The following is a 23,884-nucleotide window of genomic DNA, read 5'->3' on the forward strand; positions in this document are numbered from 1 at the left end:
TATATATATTGTAAGTCAATATAGAGTATTTTTAAAGAAAATTCTTTCATATATGTAAATTTATTTACAAAAAAAACATTATATGAAGGTAACTACATAGTATAGAATCTACCAATGAAAAATTTGTTTTTCTTAAATTTATGAATTTCCCCCCTTTTTTTATGCGTTTCGGTGATGTATGTTATTGTGATTTCTGTGTGATTTTGTTTGTCTGTGATGTGAGTTGTATGTGTTTGATTTCGATTCGAGATGTATCGAACTAATGTATTATAGATGTATATGTATATATTCAAACATCTTACAGAAATAATGTTTTTTAATGATCGTATTTGTACATTAAAAATGCATAACAAAGTGGTTTTAGTCTCTAAGCCAAACAAGAAAAGTGTATACATGCATACACTTGTACACAATCCTTGTATTCTTAACGCACGCTGTAATTTATTGGTTTGAGCCGGTAAATAGAAACTCCTTTTTGTTCAAAATCGTCTTAACTAAAATATAGAACAGTAGCTGTGTTTCTATGTAGAGATCAGGTAACGAGTAGCGGTAGAGATACACAAATATGTATTCTTAAAAAGCATACGTTTCCACCGACTCGCCGTGTTTCCCGTTGCCCAGCTGAATGTCCATGGTGACTATCGTCTGCTGGGAGAATGCCCCGGGGTCCTTGAGCTCGTCCACCGAGTCTCCCTCGAACCCTTCATTGGTTGTCGCGTACCGCCCCACCCTGTCCTCCTTGTTGGCCGGCCCCCACAGCGGGTGGGGTGCCATGGCTTTCCTGATGCCCTGAAAGAAAAAGAGGGCATTTGTCAGTTATTCTTAGAGCTAGTATAGCGTAAAACAATGCAACATACCCGAGCGTACTAACTATAGTTCTAGTCCAGAGGCGTATCCAGGTTTTCGTTGTAGGGGGAGCGAAAAGAGCAAAAAAAGGCGCCGAATTTGTAACACGTTCTATATAGGCCTACGTGTATTTTATTATATATATATATATATATATATATATATATATATATATATATATATATATATATATATATATATATATATATAATTACTAGCTGTATGTCATTACTGTAAAATAAATTGAAAGTAGCACTCTGAAGAAATAAGAAAAAAACACACAATGTTGGCCGACAAAACAAAAATTGTATCAATCTAAACAAAAAAAAAATATACACACACTACAACCAAAAACAATGAACGTAACACAATCTGTTTTGTAATTCTTGTTAAAAAAATTCTTACATAATAATTCCTGGGAAATTATTTAAGACAAGTGAAATAGGGGAAATAATCACGCTCTTAATATAAATGTGTATATATCTACACATTTAATTATAAATGTCAAAACAAATAAATAATTACTTTAGAATATAATGAAATTGTTTAACACTATTCGTGTTAATAAAACGTTTTTGTCTATAATCAGAATTTAATATATCGTCATCATAAATGCTAAAGTATTACAGCATAATGAAAGTTTTTTAAATCAGAGTTGGTCTAAAACCACGCTTTTCGATGTAATTGAAAAACATTCGGAATAACAGCATCTATATATATAATTCTCTTCTGGGAGACGCTAGAAAACAAGCTGTAAACGCGCTCCCTACCAACCCCACCCCTACATGGTCTGGTGAGCTGTGGTTCACTCTAAATGTTTACAAACAGAGCCGGGTTTGGTGAGGACAATTAGGGGCAGATAATTTAGTTTGTATTGATCACATACCTTTTTACTGGTAATTGCAAAAACAATATTCAAAACTTTTTACGTTTGAAAAGCTAATTTTCTGGCGGCATGGTACTTTGGTACATCATTACGCGTTTTTCTACATATACTTAACAGATCAGCTTGGGTTGGGTTGGGGGGGGGGGGGGTGGTGAGTTCAACTTCATTCACCACTGTCCGTTCACTTTAGGTTAATTATCCAACCCAGTGTATACCTAGGTGTGACATTAATGTCGCTCTACACAAGTGTGGTGGTGAGGTGTGTGTGTGTGTGTGAGTGTTGGGGGGGGGGGGAGATAACCAACTCAAAGTAAACATAGCGTCAGTTTTTAGATGACTGTTCTAAACATACATAGGCCCATATATATTACACAAATATATATTACAGAAATAGATTTAAATAAGTAGCGGTGGTATTATAACAATATTTTTTTTACAGAGGGGTCCATGGGGGAGGGGGGTTGTAACTGTTTCATATATTTTGTAATCGTAATCACTATCGCCCAAACTGTAAGAATACTAGATCTACTACTTCATCATGATGACGTTGTTGACCTTGTCAAAATTTCCCCAACACTACGCAGTTTGCTCATAAGTAAATTTAAATAGAGGTGCCACATCAGTTGTATTTGTTTCTGTATTGTAATTTTTTAAAAATCAATCACACGATTCAAACTGTATATTTAAAGCAATTATATGTGAAGTTTTATGTATAATTTTCTAATTCAGTTATTCGTAAGCAAATACATTATACAGTTACCTTAAACTTAACACCCTTCTTGCCAAGTGGTACTACCGTAGAGGTATCTTGTGATTTACATAGATGTGCCGACCGAAAATATTTTTTAACAAATATCATTGTTTAAAACTTTGAGTTTAAAAAGTTTCCAAAAAGGCGCCACTTTGTTGAAAATGGCCAGAGGGGGAGCGGCCGCTCCCCCTGCTCCCCCCCCTGCGTACGCTACTGTTCTAGTCATACACCTAACACTACAACCTTCCAGAGCCGGAAAAAAGTTAATTTTGTTATCCTGTCCGTCTCTGTGTGTGTGTGTGTGTGTGTGTGTGTGTGTGTGTCTGTTTGCACGATAACTTGAATACCGTTTCAGCTATGTCGAAGAAATTTCCTAAGTTAGTGTTATTTCACGTTTTGTAATTTTCTCTCCACTTTCGAGCAATTTCTGGTAACCGGAAGTTATACTTACTTAAGTACCATATAAGTTAGGTGGACGAGATTTCATATATAATTATAATATCTAATACTTTGATCACTTTCAATTTTTTAATAACCTCCGACATCCGGAAATGGTAATCTACTCTATTTCTGGTTTCTAAAATACCATCAAGTTGAGAACCCTAACTTTAACACAAACTAGCACAAACCGATAGAGCTAATATCAAACCAAGTCCAAACCTAAAATTTAGGTGTTAATATCAACTAAACCTAATAGACAAATTGCTAACCAATTATCTTTGAGATTTCAGAATAGTTCTGAGAGAAGTATCCACATATTTTATAAGCATCTTAAACTGTGTGAATTCCGCTCAATTCAATATGCGAATACGCAGCTGAAAACTTAATAAAAGCAGCTTAACTAGCTACATAAAAATACCCTGAGCTACCAGTGTTTCTTCAAGACTTTTTTCTCCGGGGGTGCACTTGATATTTCCGGGGCGGGGGGGGGGGGGGGGGGGGGGCGGACACTAGTAAAAGTATGTGTCTACTATATAAATTCCATCTCGTCCGGGGGGGGGGGGGTTGGGGCGGTAGACTTTCTTCGGAGAGGGGGGTGGGGGGTGGGTGGGGGATGCCTGGAAGAAACTCTGTAAGCTACATGTATTAAAAATCCAGCTGAGTTTACCTTATATCGTATGACCTGGATTACCGCCCCTAGCAGTATGGCGGCTATGGGAAGGACCACCATGAGAAAACCAAGTCCCTGAACCCAGCCTTCAAACTCGTAGCCGTTGTACTCGACGGGAGAGTAGAATATGCATGACAGGATGAGCATCAGCTGCAGACAGAGGTCAAGGTGACATACATGGTGGTGCGAGGGTGTGGTCAAGAACGTGAAAAACGGTGATCGTCCAAACACATTACCACAATACATTGGCCGTCCAAACACATTACCACAATACATTGGCCGTCCAAACACATTACCACAATACATTGGCCGTCCAAACACATTACCACAATACATTGGCCGTCCAAACACATTACCACAATACATTGGCCGTCCAAACACATTACCACAATACATTGGCCGTCCAAATACATTACCACAACACATTAGCCGTCCAAATACATTACCACAACACATTGGCCGTCCAAACACATTACCAAAACACATTGGCCGTCCAACTACAACGTATCTTTGACCGTCCAAACACATTACCACAACACATTGGCCGTCCAAACACATTACCACAACACATTGGCCGTCCAAATACAACGTATCTTTGACCGTCCAAACACATTACCACAACACATTGGCCGTCCAAACACATTACCACAACACATTGGCCGTCCAAATACAACGTATCTTTGACCGTCCAAACACATTACCACAATACATAGGCCGTCCAAACACATTACCACAATACATTGACCGTCCAAATACAACGTATCTTTGACCGTCCAAACACATTACCACAACACATTGGCCGTTCAAATACAACGTATCTTTGACCGTCCAAACACATTACCACAATACATTGGCCGTCCAAATACAACGTATCTTTGACCGTCCAAACACATTACCAAAACACATTGGCAGTCCATACACATTACCACAATACATTGGCCGTCCAAACACATTACCACAATAAACTGGCCGTCCAAACACATTACCACAATACTGCGAACGTCCAAAAGCTAATCATTGACCGTCCAAATACATTACCACAACACATTGGCCGTCCAAACACATTACCGCAATACATTGACCGTCCAAACACATTACCACATACGTTGGCCGTCTAAACACATTACCACAATAGCTATAGGTGTGATGATCTTCCAACACACCCCACCACCCACACCCCACCACACACACCCCACCACACACCCCACCACACACACACCTTACCATAATAGCTATAGGTGTGATGATCTTCCAACACACCCACCCCACCACACACCCACCACACACACCCCACCACACACACCCCACCACACACACACCTTACCACAATAGCTATAGGTGTGATGATCGTCCAACACACCCACCCCACCACACACCCCACCACACACACCCCACCACACACACCTTACCACAACAGCTATAGGTGTTATGATCGTCCATCACACCCCACCACACTACACACCCCACCCCACCACACACACCTTACCACAATAGCTATAGGTGTGATGATCGTCCAACACACCCACCCCACCACACACCCCACCACACACACCCCACCACACACACACACCTTACCACAATAGCTATAGGTGTGATGATCTTCCAACACACACCCCACCACATCACATCACATCCCACCACACACCCCACCACACACCCCACCACACACACCTTACCACAATAGCTATAGGTGTGATGATCGTCCAACATACCCTCCAGTACCAGTTGGGCTGGAACCCGATCATCATCTCAATGTCTTGACAAAACTGTTTGTTGCCTTCAAATCAATATTAACAAACTACGACATTAATTTCAATTAAACGATCATAGAAAATAATGCAGTTTTTATGGGAGAACAATTGGGAATTGGTACTAGTCATTCAAACTTATAATTTGTTTTATTTTATTTTGAAAATTCGATAAATGCATGATTTGTCAAGTTCGTTGGGGGAGGAGGGGGGGGGAAGCACCCCAGCCCAACCACCCACCACGAAGCATGTCCACCATCTCCTACATGAAATACAATTTATATAGAAAATATATACTTTTACCAGTGTCCAACCCCCCCCCCCCCTCCGGGGGAAAAAGTCTGAAAGAAACACTGATCGCATTTGTAGATCATAGAGACAAAAAGTAGAGCTTACTTCTATAATATAGAACGGTTTCCTACTTTTGCCGCTAAACCTCAATGATGTAGATAGTGTTTCTTTCAGAAGTTTTAACGTTGCTTGTGTTTTCTTAAAAGTGTTCCCAAATTGTTAAAAAAACAAACAAACTAAAGATGTTTTTTTTTTTTTTTAAATTTTAAATATTTTTATTGTTTAAATATTTTGACATGTAAACATAAAACAGAGGTGCTTGAACTGGATTGTGATGAAAAAAAATGACATGATGGCAGTGTAGAATCAGTCAACCTTTTTAACATTATTGACAGAGACATAGTGGTATAACACTACTAGCAGAAACAAGGCAACTCCTAGGCCATTGGCAAAAATAGCTAGCTGCACATCAGTAATCATTCTTGTATTTTAGAATACTCGTTATGTGTACTTCAACGTAACGATTATTATAATATACGTGTCGTTTTATATATAAAATACAACTTCTATATCCGGCATGATGTATATAATTTTTCTTGATACTTTATTGTAAAAATTAAAGATGGTTTAAAGAAAGAATTAATAGGCAGCAAAAGCCTTAAAAGACTACTTTGAAACTGTTTTCATTTAATATAAATTGCATTATAAACAGAACTTTTACTTGTTTTTAAGTTGATACTACAGTCAAATGATAATTCAAAAATTACTAGTAGACAAAAGTTCATCTACATTTATTAATGAATATGTAAAATTAAATAAAAAATAATCATTTTTAAGTTATTTTATTATTACTCAATTTCTCTGTTACATTAAAGTACTTTTAGGAAATGTTTTTTAGATAACCTCCCTTAACTGTTTTGAACTTGAAAATGGGAAGTAACTAGCACTCTTCATTATTAAAGTCAGGGCAATTTTTAGCATTTCAATAATTAAAAACTTATTAAATTGTCATATATTCAAACACATATCTACAGCATATGTAACACATTTTTTGACGTATGTGACTGAGATTTTTTTTTTGAACAACTTGCCGTAACTGGGGGGGGGGGGGGTTGATATTTTCCGGGTGGGGGGGTGGGGGGGGGGTGGGGGGGGGTGGACTGGCAAAAAAATATATTTTCTATATAAATTCCATTTCTTTCGTGGGGGGGGGGGGGCGGTAGAAGAGATGCTTGGAAGAAAGTCTAGCCGTAACTCACCGTAAACATGGTATAAATCGACCTGAAACTTGCCGTGACTCACTTGAAATATAGTTTAAAGTGACCAAAAACAAACTTGCCGTAACTCGCCGGAAATATGGTTTAAAGCGAACAGAAACTTGCCGTAACTCACCGTAAACATGGTTTAAAGCGACCAGCTCACACAGGCACGTGAAGAGCAGAGCATAACTAGCCGAGTAGCTGTTCATTAAGGTCAGCACCCACATGCCCCCCTGTGGATTTGATTTTAACATATTTTTTCAATTGTACACTGTAAATATATATATATATATACACACACACACAGACACACAGACACACACACACACACACACACACACACATATATATATATATATATATATATATATATATATATATATATATATATATATATGTGTGTGTGTGTGTGTCTGTGTATCTGTGTATGTTTATTTATTTTTATTGAAAGTTACCATTTATGAAAATAAAATCCTCCTCTTTGTGTGAAAATAACAGATAGTTGCCCAAAAACATATTTTAAACATTTTCGTCAATTTCTGATAAGACCAAAGAAATCTCTTATTATAAAATTACGTTCCTTTTCAAAATTGGTTTTGTTTATTTCAATAGTATGTCCCGCTGTGGAACTTTATCGAACACATCCATACGCCGAAAATTTTTTTTCATCAGGTGATATATTTCTTCGTTAGTGTGATCGTAAATATTTTTTGTTTACCTTGATCCAACCAAGTCAAACCTAATGTTCATTTGCTTAAGCTACTAAAGCCTTTTAACTACGGTTTACGTGCCTAAATCTAAAGCCCAATGACGTCCTAAATCTAAACCCCAATGTCGTCCTAAATCTAAAACCCAACGACGTCCTAAATCTAAAGCCCACTGACGTCCCAAATCTAAAGCCCAATGACGTCCTAAATCTAAAACCCAACGACGTCCTAAATCTAAAGCCCACTGACGTCCCAAATCTAAAGCCCAATGACGTCACTAAGACTTACGTAGGTCACCATCGGTATACCCAGCAGGAAGCCGATGACGTGACAGACAAAAGAAAACAGCATTCTGCGCCTGCGCAGTACGTTAGGAAACTCGTCCACAATGGCGCTGATGACGGTCTCAAACATGGCGAGCTGAAACAAGATTTCGAAAAACTCTAAATTTTTTTTTGTTTTTTCACCACCTACAAAAATGAACACCCACATACGGACTTCGATGTTTAAAATTAAAACATATATTTGGCGGGCGTTATCTAATTTGGGAAAAAAAATTACATCATACCCCTTCCCCTAACCCACCTTCCCCCACTTAAAGTAAAGCCTCAAAATATAGACACGCTGGAAAGAAAATTACTTGAAAATAATCAACGATTTGAAATATAAATGTCTGGCCACTCCGCGAATGAGAAAAGATACACACGAAATACAGAAAATAAATCCTTATATATATATATATATATATATATATATATATATATATATATATATATATATATATATATATATATATATTTATTTATATATTTTTATTTTTATTAAAATCCTATCTGATGAAGGCTTAAGGCCGAAACTTCCGGTGTTAGGAGTTTGAGTACCTGGCTATCCATGCCAAGGGAGATCAACATGACGAAGAAGAGGATGGCCCACACTGGGGCAAAGGGCATGCGAGCGATGCCTTCTGGGTAGACAACAAAAACCAGCCCGGCACCTAGTGTGAAAATTAAAGGTGTGTTAATCAACTTAATTTAATGAGATATTTTTCCCTTTACTGTGTGTGTTTGTGAGGGGGGGGGGGGGGGGAGTGTGTGTGTGGGAGTGTGTGTGGGGGGGGGGGGGGGCGGAAGTTGGGAGAGGTGGGGGAGGAGGGGGCAAGCCTCAGATACCCAAACCTAATATTGGTCACCCTCCATAATTAGTCAAATTCGTCACAGTTATCACTGGTAGTCATAAAATAATTGTCACATTCACCACAATGGTTCACCATGTAAACACTAACTATCATTTCACAATTGTCACACTCCCCGCTATTTGTCACATTTTTCACATACACCGCTCTTTGACACATTTGTCACTGTCACCGCTATTCGTCACATTTGTCACACTCACCACTATGTGTCACATTGGTCACATTCACCGCTATTTGTAGCATCTGTCACCGCTATTTGTCACATTTGTCACTGTCACGGCTATCTGTCACATTTGTCACAATCACCGCTATTTGTCACATTCACAGCTATTTGTCACATTTACCGCTATTTGTCACATTCACAGCTATTTGTCACATTTACCGCTATTTGTCACACTCACCACTAATTGTCACATTTGTCACACTCACCGCTATTTGTCACATTCACAGCTATTTGTCACATTTACCGCTATTTGTCACACTCACCACTAATTGTCACATTTGTCACACTCACCGCTATTTGTCACATTTACCGCTATTTGTCACACTCACCACTAATTGTCACATTTGTCACACTCACCGCTATTTGTCACACTTTCCACATCCTGGTTGGTCACGTGAGCCATGTATCCCAACATGGCGAATATGGCGAATCCGGCGAAGACCGAGGTAGAGCAGTTGATGACAGCCACAAGAACAGCGTCCCTGGGGGGGGGGGGGGGGGACGGCGATAAGATGTATTGAGGCACCCAACACATTGTAATACATCTATATAACCTACTGCTGTTAACCCGAAAGAGTCGAGTTCGAATCCTGAGATACGAGTGTGTAGGACTTCTCTGAGTACGCCAGTGTTTCTTTCAGAATTTGATTCTCTTGGTGAAAGGGCTAGGATTGTACTTGAAGTTTTCGGAGGGTGGGGTGGGAGGCAATGGGGCGTACTAAATTTACCAAGGAGGGGGGGGGGGGTGGGGCAGACACGGGTAAAAGTATATTTTTTCTAAATAAATTCTATTTCGTTCAGTGGGAGGGGGGGGGGGTTGGGGGGGCGGTAGACTCTAGAGTTCACCCCGCTCTGATGTTAACCTGACTCACGTTAGAGAAAGTAAAGGCGGCTGGACTTAGTGCTGACCGTATAATTATTTTCAAATGCCGAGAACACGACAACTGATTGGCCCTAATTCACAGAAATTGGCTTCAGTTGAGACTTTTACTTCAGTTGATACTAAACTCTTTCACTTTCAATTCTAACTTATATCTCGGTCTATACGTTTTATCATCACCATCTTTCCCTTTCGTGCCCAAGACATATGGGGCAGATGAAGCAGAGCTCATCTGTTTCAGATACCACAGCATATGAATGGATAGTGTGGTCAGCACTATGCCCGGCCGCCTTTGCTTTCCCTTACTTGAGTTAGGTACCCATCAGAGCTGGGTGGACTCAGGGACGCTTTACTGACTTGAACCCGGATTCGAACTCGAGACTTTCGGATTAGCCGTCTAGTTTTCTACCACTAAGACAAACTTTCCCATATAAGTTTTATGGGGTCTCATAAAAACACCGACAGGGCAATGTAGTGAGGAAGCGCATTATTTTCGTAGCTAGTATATCTATCATGTTCATGGTAAGGTTTATTACAGTGATTAAAAAGGCTAAAATAATAGCACAGAGTACGTCGTGTATAATAATACTTAGCGTACACGTTACGTTCACTACTTTTTCTTCTTCTTCGTTCTTAATTTTAAGGTTGGAAGAGATTCCCTCTAACACAATTAAGTATACGTGTCAACTGATTATGCACCATATAGGCCGTTGACTCAATCTCATCCTAATTTTCTTTTTAGATTTGCTTCCATAGCCTTTGTCCATTCAAGAGCAAAGTATAAGGCAGCAGTTGTTTTGATTTTGGAGTTGTCTCTCCTAGAAGATTGGTTGCCCCCATCTATCGAGGAGCCTCATCTGCCCGACCACGCCGACTCCCTGTTGCGTTCACTATCATTTATTAAAGGACTCGAACCCATACCTGTAGCAGTTGTGCTTGAACGGGTTGTACGACGCCAGTGTTATTAAAGTACCAAACGCCGGCCCAAGTGAGTAGAAGATCTGATTGGCTGCTTCCCGCCACACCTGTTGAATAGAGATTTTTCATTGGTCATTTCTATGGGCAAGTGATTTAAAGTTCTATTTATAAAAACAGTGATTGAGTTGAACCAAGATCACACGATGTGGTTTAGTGTTCATATCTATGTGAGATGGAAAAGGGGGGGGGGGGGGCAGAATCAAGGTTTGTGGAGCAAGATACATTACGTGTATATATTCGGTATTTCTAGCTTTACCGGCAGGAATGTATCAATATTATTATTATTGCTGTTTTAGCTAGCCTTTGCCCTAACCTCACAATGCTGACCTAACCATGACCTTAATCCTACAGAGATGCCTCTTTTACCATGTAAACATCAAAATTCATGTTTCCTATGCTAGTTCCTAATTTAAAAGTGCATCAACATTCTTTAAAACTACCGGCTGTGAAATAATAATCTTAGTGAGTTGTCGTCGTCACGTTCTATCAACACATATATTTTTCTTTACACCCGCTTTAAACGTTAAAAACAGCCCCCCCCCCCACTTTAAAGAAATAGAAAATAATTTATAATTTATATAGAAAATATATAATTTGACCAGTGTCCCGTCCCCCCACCCGGAAATTTAGGCCCGCCACCCCCCCTCCCCTCCCCCACCCGCTCCACTGAAAGTTTCAAATGACCACGAAGAACATTGTCTGAAAGAAACACTGGTTAAAAGTGCGTGTTTACGTACTTTCTAAACACCGAAACGGCTAGGGTAAAACAAAATTAAGGGCAGGGCATTACATACTAGTAACCCCTCGTCTTTTAGTCAAAACGTTCTATAAGTGCACAGTTTAGAATGTTTTTTGACGGGACATCAAATCCCCATTTTAAATTCATGTCATGACTATTTATTATAATGCATTTATATATATATATATATATATATATATATATATATATATATATATATATATATATATATATATATATATATATATATATATATATATATATATAAATTAAAAGTTCCATTTTTCGACCCCGTGGGACAAGCGAAATAGAATTCACCTGTTTCTGTGACCTCGGCATAGAAAGGGATAGTGTGGTCAGCACTATGCATTCTGCCTTTACTTTCACTAACGTGAGTACCTATCAGGGCTGAGTGGACTCAGGGAAGTTCTACTGGTTTGAACCCAGATTCGAACACAAGACTTTCGGGTCTAATAGCTAGAAGTATAGCGCTCTACCGCTAGGCCTTGCCGTCCCACATTATTATTTGGTGAACCAATACTTACTGTATGTATATCGACTTGAAATGTACATGGCCTTTAGTTTTTTTATATCTTGGGGAGGAGGGGTGGGGTGGAGGTTGAAGATATAGCTCTGTAGTAAGTTGGTTTTTCTGATTTATTGCCATCTTCAAATTCTGAAGCGGATATATTTTAGGTGTAAGGGACATAATCTCTGTGTAAATATTCCCTAGTACGCCCCCTTAGATCCGTCTGTTTTAGGGTTAAACAAAATGGAGTATCAGCTGTAAGAGAAGACAAAAAACTCACGTCGATATTTGCAAGCTTCTCCCATTTGGGTATGATGTAGTACTCGATACCTTTCCAGTAACCCTCCAGCGTCACCCCACGGGCTAGCAAGGCGATGAGGACCACGTATGGGAATAGTGCCATAAAATAGACGATCTGAAATTAGAGGATAATATTAAACAAGGCACTTTTTATGTCTATGTTAGTTGTAGTAGAAAAAAAGTAAAGTTCCCTTTCAAACCTAACAGTGAAGTAGAGTACACGTGTTTCTAACGCATCGGCATATGAAGGGACAGTGTGGTCAGCACTATGCATGCCCAGCCTCCTTTACTTTCCGAAACGTGAGTCAGGTATCTAGGGACGTTCTACTGACTTTAACCCGGATTCGAATTCAAGACTGTCGAGTTAACGGTCTAGCGCTCTACCGCTAGGCCAAGCCGCCTGATTTGTATTGGTAGTCAGCACAATAATTCTTTAGTGAATTTTTGTTTTGTTTTTATGACCATTGAAAAGTTGGAAAAAGATACTAATAATAACAATACTTTTATAATTACTATCAATACAAGTTATTATTTTTTTCAAGATCTTTTTCAAGATCCTAAAGCAAAACAAAAAAATAGTTTCAATTAAAAAAAACAAAAAAACTTAGAAATCTTTTCTAGTCTACGTTTTTTTTTTCTGACCTTGCCGGAAGTCTCCACGCCCCTTCTGAGTATAACAAAAAGTATGATCCAGGTGATGGCCAGGAAAACGAAGAGCTTTAGACTCATCCCGCCCAGGTTGCCCATGTACTCGGCCTCATGCAGTCTTAGAACGTGACGCCTGCAAGAGTAGAGGGAGTAGAGTTGATGATTGCATGTTCTACATTAGGGCCGAATCGAAAGTGTTTTGCTGATATCGATAAAACTAATTCGGCGTTTTTAAAAATATCATTATAGGACGTATTCGATGCGATAGTTCTTTGCTGGTATTGATACCGTAACTTGTAACTCTGGCCCAACCTTAGCTTTCAACGGTGACAGAACAAAGGATCTCAGACTAAATATCCCAGACTAAATATCCCAGACAAAATATCCCTCACTAAATATCCCTCACTAAATATCCCTGACAAAATATCTCAGACTAAATATCTCAGGACAAAAGATAATTTATGGAAAAGGATATCATACAAAATATCTCACTGCATAACACCTATAGTATTTAGGGTGGTATGAGTTATTAATTGAACAATTTTAATCCATAGAGTTAAAAATAAGGATAATGTTAGGTATAGGGCTCGGGATAGTGTAGGCATTGTGTTAGGGATAGGGTTAGGGATAATGTTAGGAATACTGTTAAGTATAGGGTTAGTGTTTACCATAGTGTTAGGAATACTGTTAAGTATATGGTTAGTGTTTACGATAGTGCTAGGAATACTGTTAACAATAGTGTTAGGAATAGTCTCAGGAATAGTGTTAGTGATAGTGTTAGGGATACTGTTAAGGATACTGTTAGGGATAATGTTTGGGTAGTGTTTGGAATAGGGTTAGGGATAATGTTACGGATAGTGTTAGCAGTGGCGTAGCGAGGTCGTGTGTCACCCGGTGCGGCACTTAATGGTGTCACCCCTAACCGGGGACAAACTTTCAATTTTCGATTTGCACCCCACCCCCCTCAAACTTTCGATTTGCATCCCCCCTCAAACTTTCGATTTGCACCCCCGCCCCTCAAATTTTTCTCTATATATTTTGCTATTTTTTGCCTTGGTGTCACCCCCCTAAAAGGTGTCACCCCCGCACCCCCCTCCGCACCCCCCTCCGCACCCCCCCCCCTCGCTACGCCTCTGAGTGTTATGGATAGTGTTATGGATAATGTTAGGAAAAGTTTTAAGAATAGTGTTAGGAATAGTGTTAGGGTTAGGGTTAGAGATAATGTTAGAGGTAGTTTTAGGGATAGTGTTAAGAATCGCGTTAGATAATGTTAGGGATGGTTATAGAGTTGGATGTAACGATAGATGATAGGTATAAGTATAATTATTCTTAAGATAGGGTACTTAACTGAAGGAAAAAAGTAGGGGGGGGGGGTGGTGTAAATTACAGGGGGCAAAGGTCGATGGTGAAGGGGTTATTGACTTGACCGACAGAGTGGTTAATGCTCTAGCCCCCCGTGTAAACCATGGTGTGTTCTAGAACAACTCACGTGTAGTACTCCTCACTGGGCAGCACAGCCCTGTCACATGACTTGAGGACGGTCTGCGTGTAGTTGTAGGTCAAGGTCGCCCACGTGACCCCCGTCTGGTTGGACATGATGCTGGACACACAGTCCAAGTCCATCTTTCCTGTAAAATTTTTTTTTTTTGCAATCAAAACAGTTTAGTGTTGACGGATACGACAGTAAGACAAAACAGAAATAAAAATAGAAGCTAATTTTTTGTATTAAGATACTATAATAGGTTGCTTTGAGGGTTTCCCTTCTATTTTTCGGTAACATATCTAATAAACTACACTACACTTTATCCCGAACATTGGCTGAAAGACTATAGAAGAGATTAGCAATACGATTTGATTTCTGTTTCATACAGTTCGTTTATTTAATAAATTGAAGGTAGAAAAAAAGGGGGGGGGGAAGGGCATTAATAAATGAACTCACTCTTTTTGACGATTTTTGCCTCCCCTCCCATCCGTCACACATTGTCACTAAAAGCGAGACACCCTCCCCATTCACACCCACTTAAAATAACGTCACTCCACAGCCAACACCCCCCCTCCTCTCAAATTGCAGTTGAATTTTTTTTTTAATCATCGATTTTTTTTTCTCAATAGTTTTCTAAAACGCGGAATAACTGCTAAAATTTAGTTCCTAACATTTAAAAAAAATGCATGTTTGACTCCGCAATATTTGAATCCCCCCCCCTCCTCCCCCTCATCACACATCGTCACAAAATTACGGATCCCCGTTCACCCTGCGACTGTGACGTCCTTTATGGACAACCCCATTGTACCTCGTGCGCCCTAACCCCTTCTTTAAACCCTCTTCACGCCACTGTAGAATAATATACCAGCTCAAGCGCGTACGTATTTTTTAAAAAAAATTCCAATTGTTGATCTATCAACGGTACATGTAGAACGCAATCAGAATCAAAGTTTCTTCCAGGCATCTCTTCGGGGGGTGTGGGGGGCAATCCCCCCCCCCCCCCCCAAGAAAGTCTACCGCCCCCCCCCCCCGAACGAAATGGAATTTATATAGAAAGTATATAATTTTAACATTGTCCACCCCCCCCCACCCTGGAGAAAAAAGTCTAGAAGAAACACTTATCAGAATTCATTAAAGCTATTTTTGTTACTATCGTCACCATAAAAAGGGGCTCCAATCTTAGTCTTTACCCTTGTTCTGTTCTTAATCCTTAGCGTAACCCTAATCCTAACTCGAACAGGACAAAGTTCGCTCTGTCTGCGATTTAACACGAATTATGCGGAGATAATTTATGCTAATGATATGTAGAATAATATGTGTAATGATATGATTACTGATGTATGAAATAATATGTGTACTGTTGTGTATAATATGTGCTAATAATAACTACGAGCCGGCCCGCGGCATAACATACGCCGCTATTTAGTTGTTTCTAATTTTCAATAATTCATAATTTGTGAATTCGACAGTACCAACGCTGACACTGAAAATATTTCTTTAAAACACTATAAGTTGCTCGTTAAGGACCATAACCCCCCCCCCCCCTCCTCCCCCCCCCCCCCCCTTACGTTTAAAATCGTTGGCTCTGCTTGTAAACATTTAGAGTGAACACAGCTCACTAATACCATGTAGGGGTGGGGAGGTAGGGAGAGCGTTTGCAGCTTGTTTTCTAACGGCTCGAAGAGGAGAATTATATATATAGATAATTATATATAGATAAGAGTATGTTTATTGTTGAGAGTAACGATATTCATAATGTTATATTTAATAGTAAAATCAAAGCTATGAATAAAGGAAATGTAATAATATGTGTAGTAATTTGTTTATGTCAAAGATTTAAAGTGTATTGAGCTATTTTTAAAATTTCAACACACAGACGCCCTTTTCTTCTACACGTTTATCTCCCACATATCACCATACACATGTGTGGCAAGTCTCTCCACAAATTTAACAGCCAACACGGTGTGTCTAATTATCGGAACACCGGAAAGTGAGCCGAGCCGCAGGTCCGATAACTCGAGTATTTCATGAAACGATTTTTTGGTGGGTTCAGTTACCGTGTGCTAAATTTATGCCACGGCATTCCCGGCACATTAGTAGACTCTCCGTGCACGCAGCGGAGACAATTAAAGATGATGAGGGTGAAAAATGAATTAAATATAATAGTTTTCAGGGACAAATATAGCAGAGTATCTTTCATTTTTTTCCTGGGCGAGAATGGGGGGGGGGGGGGGAGGCATTTAAAACGTTCGGGGTTCAGGGTGGGGACTTACATTATCGTTTGTGTGTGTGTGTGTGGGGGGGGGGGAAGTTAATATATACTTTTTTTAATAACTCCTATTTCGTTCAAGTGGGGTGGGGTGGAGGGGGGGACAAAGGTATGCCTAAAATAATTGTGCCCACCCATCTAACCATTAACTGACCTATGTGGCAATGACCTCCCTTCTGACCTTCAACTGACCTAACGTGGCAATGACCTACCATCTAACCTTCAACTGACCTAACGTATCATTGACCTCCCACCTGACCTTGAACTGACCTAACATGGCATTGACCTACCATCTAACCTTGAACTGACCTAGCGTGGCATTGACCTCCCACCTGACCTTCAACAAACCTAGGTGGCATTGACCTCCCACCTGACCTTGAATTGACCTAACGTGGCATTGACCTCCCACTTGACCTTCAATTGACCTAACGTGGCATTGACCTCCTACCTGACCTTGAACTGACCTAACGTGGCATTGACCACCCACTTGACCTTCAACTGACCTAACGTGGCATTGACCTCCCATCTGACCTTGAACTGACCTAACGTGGCATTGACCGCCTGTGTCTCCGTCATGTTGGACGTGTCCAACTTCTCGGACACGCAGAACTTGGTGTTCCAGGAATTCCCGCACGTCGACCACGGAAGTACGTCATCCAGCGAGATCAGTGACGTCATGCAGTAGAACAGGCCGTACATGATGATGACGTTGTAGTAGAGACAGACCATACCGGAGATGAGTACCATGGCTATCCCAATACCTGTCATACAAGTAGGAAAACATGTTTATGGGTTTATTCTTCTTCGTTCTTAATGCTCAGTGTTTCTTCCAGACCTTTTTCTCCGGGGGGGGGGGGGGGGGGGGCGGTCTACAATTGCCGGGGAGGGGGGTGCGGACAAGAGTAAAAGTATGTTTACTATATATTTTCCATCTCGTTCGGGGTGGGGGGGGGTAGACTTTCTTCGGGGGACGGGGGGGACGGACGTTGACTCCGATTTCAGCCTGCTTTTCTTTTTTGGGTTTGTTTTCATAGCCTTTGTCCAAACAAGAACAAACTACAAGGCAGTAGTTGTTTGATTTTGGAGTTGTCTCTCCTAGAAGAGTGGCTGTCCCCAGCTATCGAGCCTCATCTACCCGGGGGTTCGAACTCGGGACTTCGGTTTAGCAACCTTGAGCTTAACCGGCCTTGAAAAGTTTCAAGTACTGAAGCTCATAAAGGACTAATCTAACTAATGAATGAGGGAAGGGGATGAAAGGGGTGAATGTTGTTTGTACGTAGTGACCTGTCGCGCCCCCTAGCGTCCACCACTCATGTTGTGAGCTGTTTTTTAATCACGTGATCATAGTCTAGTTTGTACTTGTTTACATACGGGTATGAAAGTTCTGTGATAGCGTTCTTTGCGTGCCTCAGTCCAGTATGTTACTTCTACAAAGTTAGTGTAGGTTAGTACTTTAGTTCTATAGCCAATATAACTTAGTTTTCTTTACTAGTTTGTGTTAGTATTTAGAACAGACTGTGTGTAGATAGTGTAGACAGGTATTACACTTTTTTATTTCACTATTATTACGAGCCTCTGATTTATCTGGTCTTGTGTTTTGTAACCTGTGTGTGTGTGTGGTTGTGTGTCTTATATGTTGTGCGACGCACTTGATCACCGGTAGCGGCGAGTCAGTGAGTACACAACACTAACTAGCATGGGACGTCATGGGTGGATAGTAGAATCAGTGTTTATTCCAGACATTTTTCTCCGGGAGGAGCACTTGAAATGTTCGGGGGTGGGGGTCGGACTAAAATTTCAGGGGTGGGTGGGCGGACACTGGTTAAAAGTATGTATTTTCTATATAAATTATATTTCGGGGGGGGGGGGGGAAGCCACCCCGAAGAGATGCCTGGAAGAAACTCTGAGTAGAATAAACGACTTCTAATACAAAAGTCTCAAGTTCGGATCCCGGACTCGTGTTTTGTAGGGCGTACCTGAAACCACCCAGCCCACTCTGATGGATACCTGGATACCTGACTCACGTTAGGGAGAGTAAGGGCGGCTGGGCATAGTGCTGACTACACAGTATGACTAGTTGACCAGTGTTTCTTTCAGGCATCTCTTCGGAAGGGAGGGGGGCAGGCACCGAATCACATCTACCGCCCCTCCCCCCCTCCCCCATCCCTATCGCAAAATAATTTATATAGAAAATATTATATGCTTTTACCAGTGTTCGTCCCCTACCACCCGGAAATTTTAGTCTGCCCCCCCCCCCAACACCAAAGTTTCAAGTGCCCCCCTTACCCCCCCCCCCTCATCGGAGAAAAAAAGTCTGAAAGAAACACTGATTATGACCGGTAGATCAACGGAGGTATCTCGAAGATAGGAAGTAAAAAAATATTTCAAGACTAACGAACATAACTGTACAGTTACACTTCATTTTAAATAAGATGCTAAAAGTGTGTGATAAAAAATATATAAAAAAAATGAATAAGTTTCTTACCGATGAAAATTGGACTGACCCTCCATATAGTTATAGGCCCTAAAGAGCCGAACTGACCAAAGGCCAGTTCCATGTAAAAGAGCGGCAGACCGCATATCGTCAGCATGATAACATATGGCACAAGAAAGGCGCCTGTTTCAAGAATAGAACAATGATATGTGTCTAATATATTACTATCGTTCAACTGAAAATGAACTATTTCAAGTCAGGATAAAATTCTTCGTAGAGGGATCTGAAACCGCTCTATAGGACACATAGTCCATTTACACAATTACATATTAGGACACAATAGAGCGACACTTGACGTTATAGTAGCACAATACTATACGACACCAGAGTTGGACTTTACATCAAGGCAGTTGATTCCTTCCACACACTGGTATAAAACATACAATATATGATCTGAAACAAAGCACTGTATAACTAAAATAAGATGAACAACTGCCACCCAACTGACCCCCAACAGACCACCAACACACCACCAACACACCATCAACTGACGACCAACACGACCACTAACTAAACTTTAACTGACCACCAACTGACCACCAACACATCACCGACGACCAACTGACCAGCAACAGACCACCAACTGACCACTAGCAGACCACCAACAGACCACTAACAGACCACCAACAGACCACCAACAGACCACTAACAGACCACCAACTCACCTCCGCCATACTGGAAAGCCAGGTAAGGGAAGCGCCAGATATTTCCGAGACCCACGGCGTACCCCACACAGGAGAAGAAAAACTCGAGCTGATGATTCCATCCTACCCTCTCCACGGCAACGTCCTTGGATTTTTTTTCCACCTCAGCACTCATCGTGTATTCTCAGAAGGTACTATATATATATATATATATATATATATATATATATATATATATATATATATATATATATATATATATATATGTATATATATATGCCTCTAGATATTATTTATATATATGTATATAGGTGTCTCTCTCTCCCTCTCTGACTCACTCTCTCTCTCTCTATATATATATGTATATATTAGTTTATCTGTATTAGTTTACGCTGTAGATCTAGTTCAGGGGTCTCCAAACTTTTCAGCCCGAGGGCCGCATTAACTATCAAACATCAGTTCGGAAGCCAGAGTTTCTTCAAGACATCTCTTCGGGGTGGTAGCGCCCCCCCCCCAAAGAACGTAAACCCCCTCCGGAGAAAAAAGTCTGAAAGAAACACTGTCGGTGGCCAACAACACACTCGAGGTCCAAGTTTGCTCTCAAATTATTCTTCACGTATTTCAATTTAGAAAATGTTTGTTCACACATGTATCTTGTTCCAAAATTTGAAAGGTACTTTGGAGCAAAAGTTTTATATATTTGGAAAATCTTCCTTTTGCAAAAACTTATATAAACCCACCCGCCCTTCTTTGAACGTTCTCTAATGGCCTCCAGCTGCAGTTAATCTTTGCAACTGGCCACATTTGCTACAAATGGGTTCTGAAACAGTCTCACTTTTTTTTTGCCTTTGAATCCAAGTCAGAAAACGGCTACTGAAACTGCAGCTTTAAGTCTTTGATGATCTCGTATGCAAATGACGTGGGGAACTTAGTGGTTGCTTCAGCCATAAAGACATTGCACTACTGAGAGTGCGTCAAGTTGTTGGGTTGTACTTCTTCCAAAAACAAGTTTGGATCTGAAAGCCTTTAGGTGGGTGTATAGATCAGAAACTAAATTTCCATCTCTTGTAGTTTTAGGTTCAGAAAATTTAAATGACTTGTTATGTTTGCAGCAGAGGACAATTTCTATATCCATTCTTCATCAGACAGTAAGTACATCAGCTTGTGGCTTGCATTTACTTTCAAGGAAAACACCTATTTCCTTTCTTAACTTAAATACTCTGCTCAGAAAAATTTATCGTAAATTAACCACCTTACTGCTGTGAAATATGGTAAATCTTGCGATTCTGTGTTTCTATCTTTTAACATGTCTCTTAACTATCTATATTCTCTCCGGTTACAGTACCATACATTCTAAGTAGGGAAGCCAGCTCTTGTGTTATGTTTATGTCTTCATCCACGCCTCTAATGATTATAAGCAGTTGAGATGTGGAACAGCTGTCTAGCAACTGATCCATTACAATTAAAAAATTGCGAAGCTTGCTTGCATTTTTCGCTATTTGAGTCACGATGTTTTCACCAATGTCTGCAACATGGCGGTCATATTTGCACCCAAAGCTACATTTTCAAATTGTTTTGAATTTTCTGGGCATAGTTTCTCAGCCACATCTAACAAACATTTATTCCGTGGACAAAAAGATCGCCGCGGGCCGGATGAGAGGACCTCGCGGGCCGCATCTGGCCCGAGGGCCGTAGTTTGGAGACCCCTGATCTAGATTATCTTCCAGGTTAAACCTGTGTTGTACTAAGAACTACACTCCACCACTAAACTACCCCCCCCCCTTTCTAAGATTTAACACTGTTAGATTCACCTGTGCACATTTAAAAAAAATTACATCTTTAAAACACGAAAGTTTATCGATTGTAACATTTACCAATATGTATGGGTAGGGCGGCGTGGTCTAGAAGCTAGACTGCTAACCCGAAAGTCCACCCTGCTCTGAAGGATACCTAACTTACGTTAGGAAAGGTAAAGGCGCCGGAGCATATTGCTGACCACATTATCCCTTCATATACAGAGATAAAAAAAAACATGAACTCTACTTCATCTGCCTAATGGATCGTTATATCTGAATATGAATCTTTACTTTAATAAGTATGGAGTACCTTCCTCTAAAGTCCCTTAACTATTATACAAAGCAACAATTCAACAAAATTAAAATTAAAACTCATACTAACCTCCCTTTGTTAGGAAGAGTTACCAAGTTACTCTTTACTCCTCAAATAGCCTACGACAGAACAAACAACACAACTATTTGTTAACGCTAACACCATTTCACTCGGACACAGCCGGGTTTCATCCGCGTACGCGCGGAAAGCTTTTCTCAATTTTCTAAACTGCTGGGGACTGTTATATATACCTGTGCTGGGTCCGCGGAACGATTGCGGTAAGGTATGCGTGTTCGGTATCTTATCTTTCCGGTCGCAGTACTAAACAAGAGCATAACTAACTACACGGCATTGTTACAATTACAAGTGTTGTATATGGACGGTTTTTTTTTGGTGGGGGGGGGGGGGGGGGGGGAGAGGGAGATTAAGAGTGTTGAGTTGTTTCTGTAAACGGTGGTACTTTTAAGTTCTAATTTAAATTTAGAGTGAGGAACGAAAGATTCAATTGTTTTTGGTCTTTTCGTATTACGGTAGATGAGCTAACACATCGCGCCATACCACTAAAATCTGTGTAGGCCTATGTGTATGATCGAGGAAGGGTATGTGCGTGTTTTGTATGTTTTAAAATTTAAAAATAAATAAATAAGTATACATTTATATAGGTGTCTTTTCCAGGGGGCCACAAAGGAATGATGATGATGATGACATACAATTTATATGAATTCTAAATTTACCGGAATTACACCACATGGCAACCATCTGTTAAGAAAAGTCCCTGATGCATGCAAATATTTCCCCTCAATTACCCTAAAGTAGATGCACAAAAATAAATATGTAGGACTTATAAATAAAGAAATGATTTTCCCACGTTATTTTTTTCAGCAGCCTACCCCTTAAATTTGATTAAAAATTGTAAATAGTTGAATGTACTTAGCACCTGAATTACTAAGTAATCCTGATTAAACCATAAAAATGATTCTGGTTTATAAGTAGCAAAATGCAGGATTATATATGTAGTTTTAGAACGTAAACAATGAAACTGCTTTAGGAAATTGCTCGAAATCTCTGTTACATAATTGATGAGTCCAACAGTTATGTCACTTCTCGTTGATTTTGAGGAAATCGACTTAAATATTTTTGGTTAACTATTCTTAAAATGTTCAATATTTTAATATTACTTAATTGATTTTAAAATGTATCTTTTAGGAAAGAAATAAGCATACTACTTTAATTGGAACTTAATTAGGGAAGGGGGGGGGGGGCTATGAAAGCAAATTGTTTTTTCCCAAACAGTGGATTTTCAAAGTTTTGCAAGTGGTCTCTTCATATACCCAACACCACCAGTGTTTCTTCCAGACTTTTTTCTCCGGGGGGGGGGGGAAGGGGCACTTGAAATCTTCGGGGGGGGGGGGCGGTAAACTTTCTTCGGGGGGGGGGGGGCGGACACTGTTAAAAGTATATATTTTCTATATAAATTATATAAATTTCATTTCGTTCGGGGGGGGGGGGGGGCGGTAAAAAATTTTCGGGGGGGCTTAGCCCCCCCGAAGAGATGCCTGGAAGAAACTCTGAACACCACACACACACACACATACACTAATTCGCTGTTACACATATAAAATTAATGTATCGCTCTGTCACAAAAATAGAAATATTTTGTTTTCTATTACTGCTGTGGTGAGCTGATATATAAACTAATTTCCAATCCAAAAGTCTCCATCCAACGAGCCGAGCCCTTCTCGATATTCTGCCCAGGATCGGTTGAAGTTCACTCCTCCTTTGATACGTCGCTGAAAC

General features: G+C 40.1%; 1 protein-coding gene across 1 annotated transcript; it reads right to left on the minus strand.

Moving 5' to 3' along the window:
- Nucleotides 1-52: 52 nt before the first annotated feature.
- On the minus strand, nucleotides 53-22,288 carry LOC131951087 (sodium-dependent proline transporter). The gene is made up of 15 exons (XM_059313372.1): nucleotides 22,157-22,288; nucleotides 20,000-20,172; nucleotides 19,326-19,457; nucleotides 17,383-17,601; nucleotides 14,578-14,716; nucleotides 13,083-13,221; nucleotides 12,421-12,555; nucleotides 10,816-10,919; nucleotides 9,372-9,496; nucleotides 8,481-8,593; nucleotides 7,888-8,019; nucleotides 7,026-7,125; nucleotides 5,271-5,371; nucleotides 3,592-3,744; nucleotides 53-789 (listed from the first exon to the last, which is right to left on the minus strand). Exons 2-15 carry the CDS (start codon nucleotides 20,151-20,153, stop codon nucleotides 574-576), a joined length of 1,962 nt encoding a protein of 653 aa, XP_059169355.1. The 5' UTR covers nucleotides 20,154-20,172; nucleotides 22,157-22,288; the 3' UTR covers nucleotides 53-573.
- Between the last annotated feature and the right edge of the window lie 1,596 nt (nucleotides 22,289-23,884).

Source organism: Physella acuta, unplaced genomic scaffold (assembly GCF_028476545.2).
Source record: "Physella acuta isolate Inbredline_101_S28 unplaced genomic scaffold, ASM2847654v3 ptg000797l, whole genome shotgun sequence".
Taxonomy (NCBI): domain Eukaryota; kingdom Metazoa; phylum Mollusca; class Gastropoda; family Physidae; genus Physella; species Physella acuta.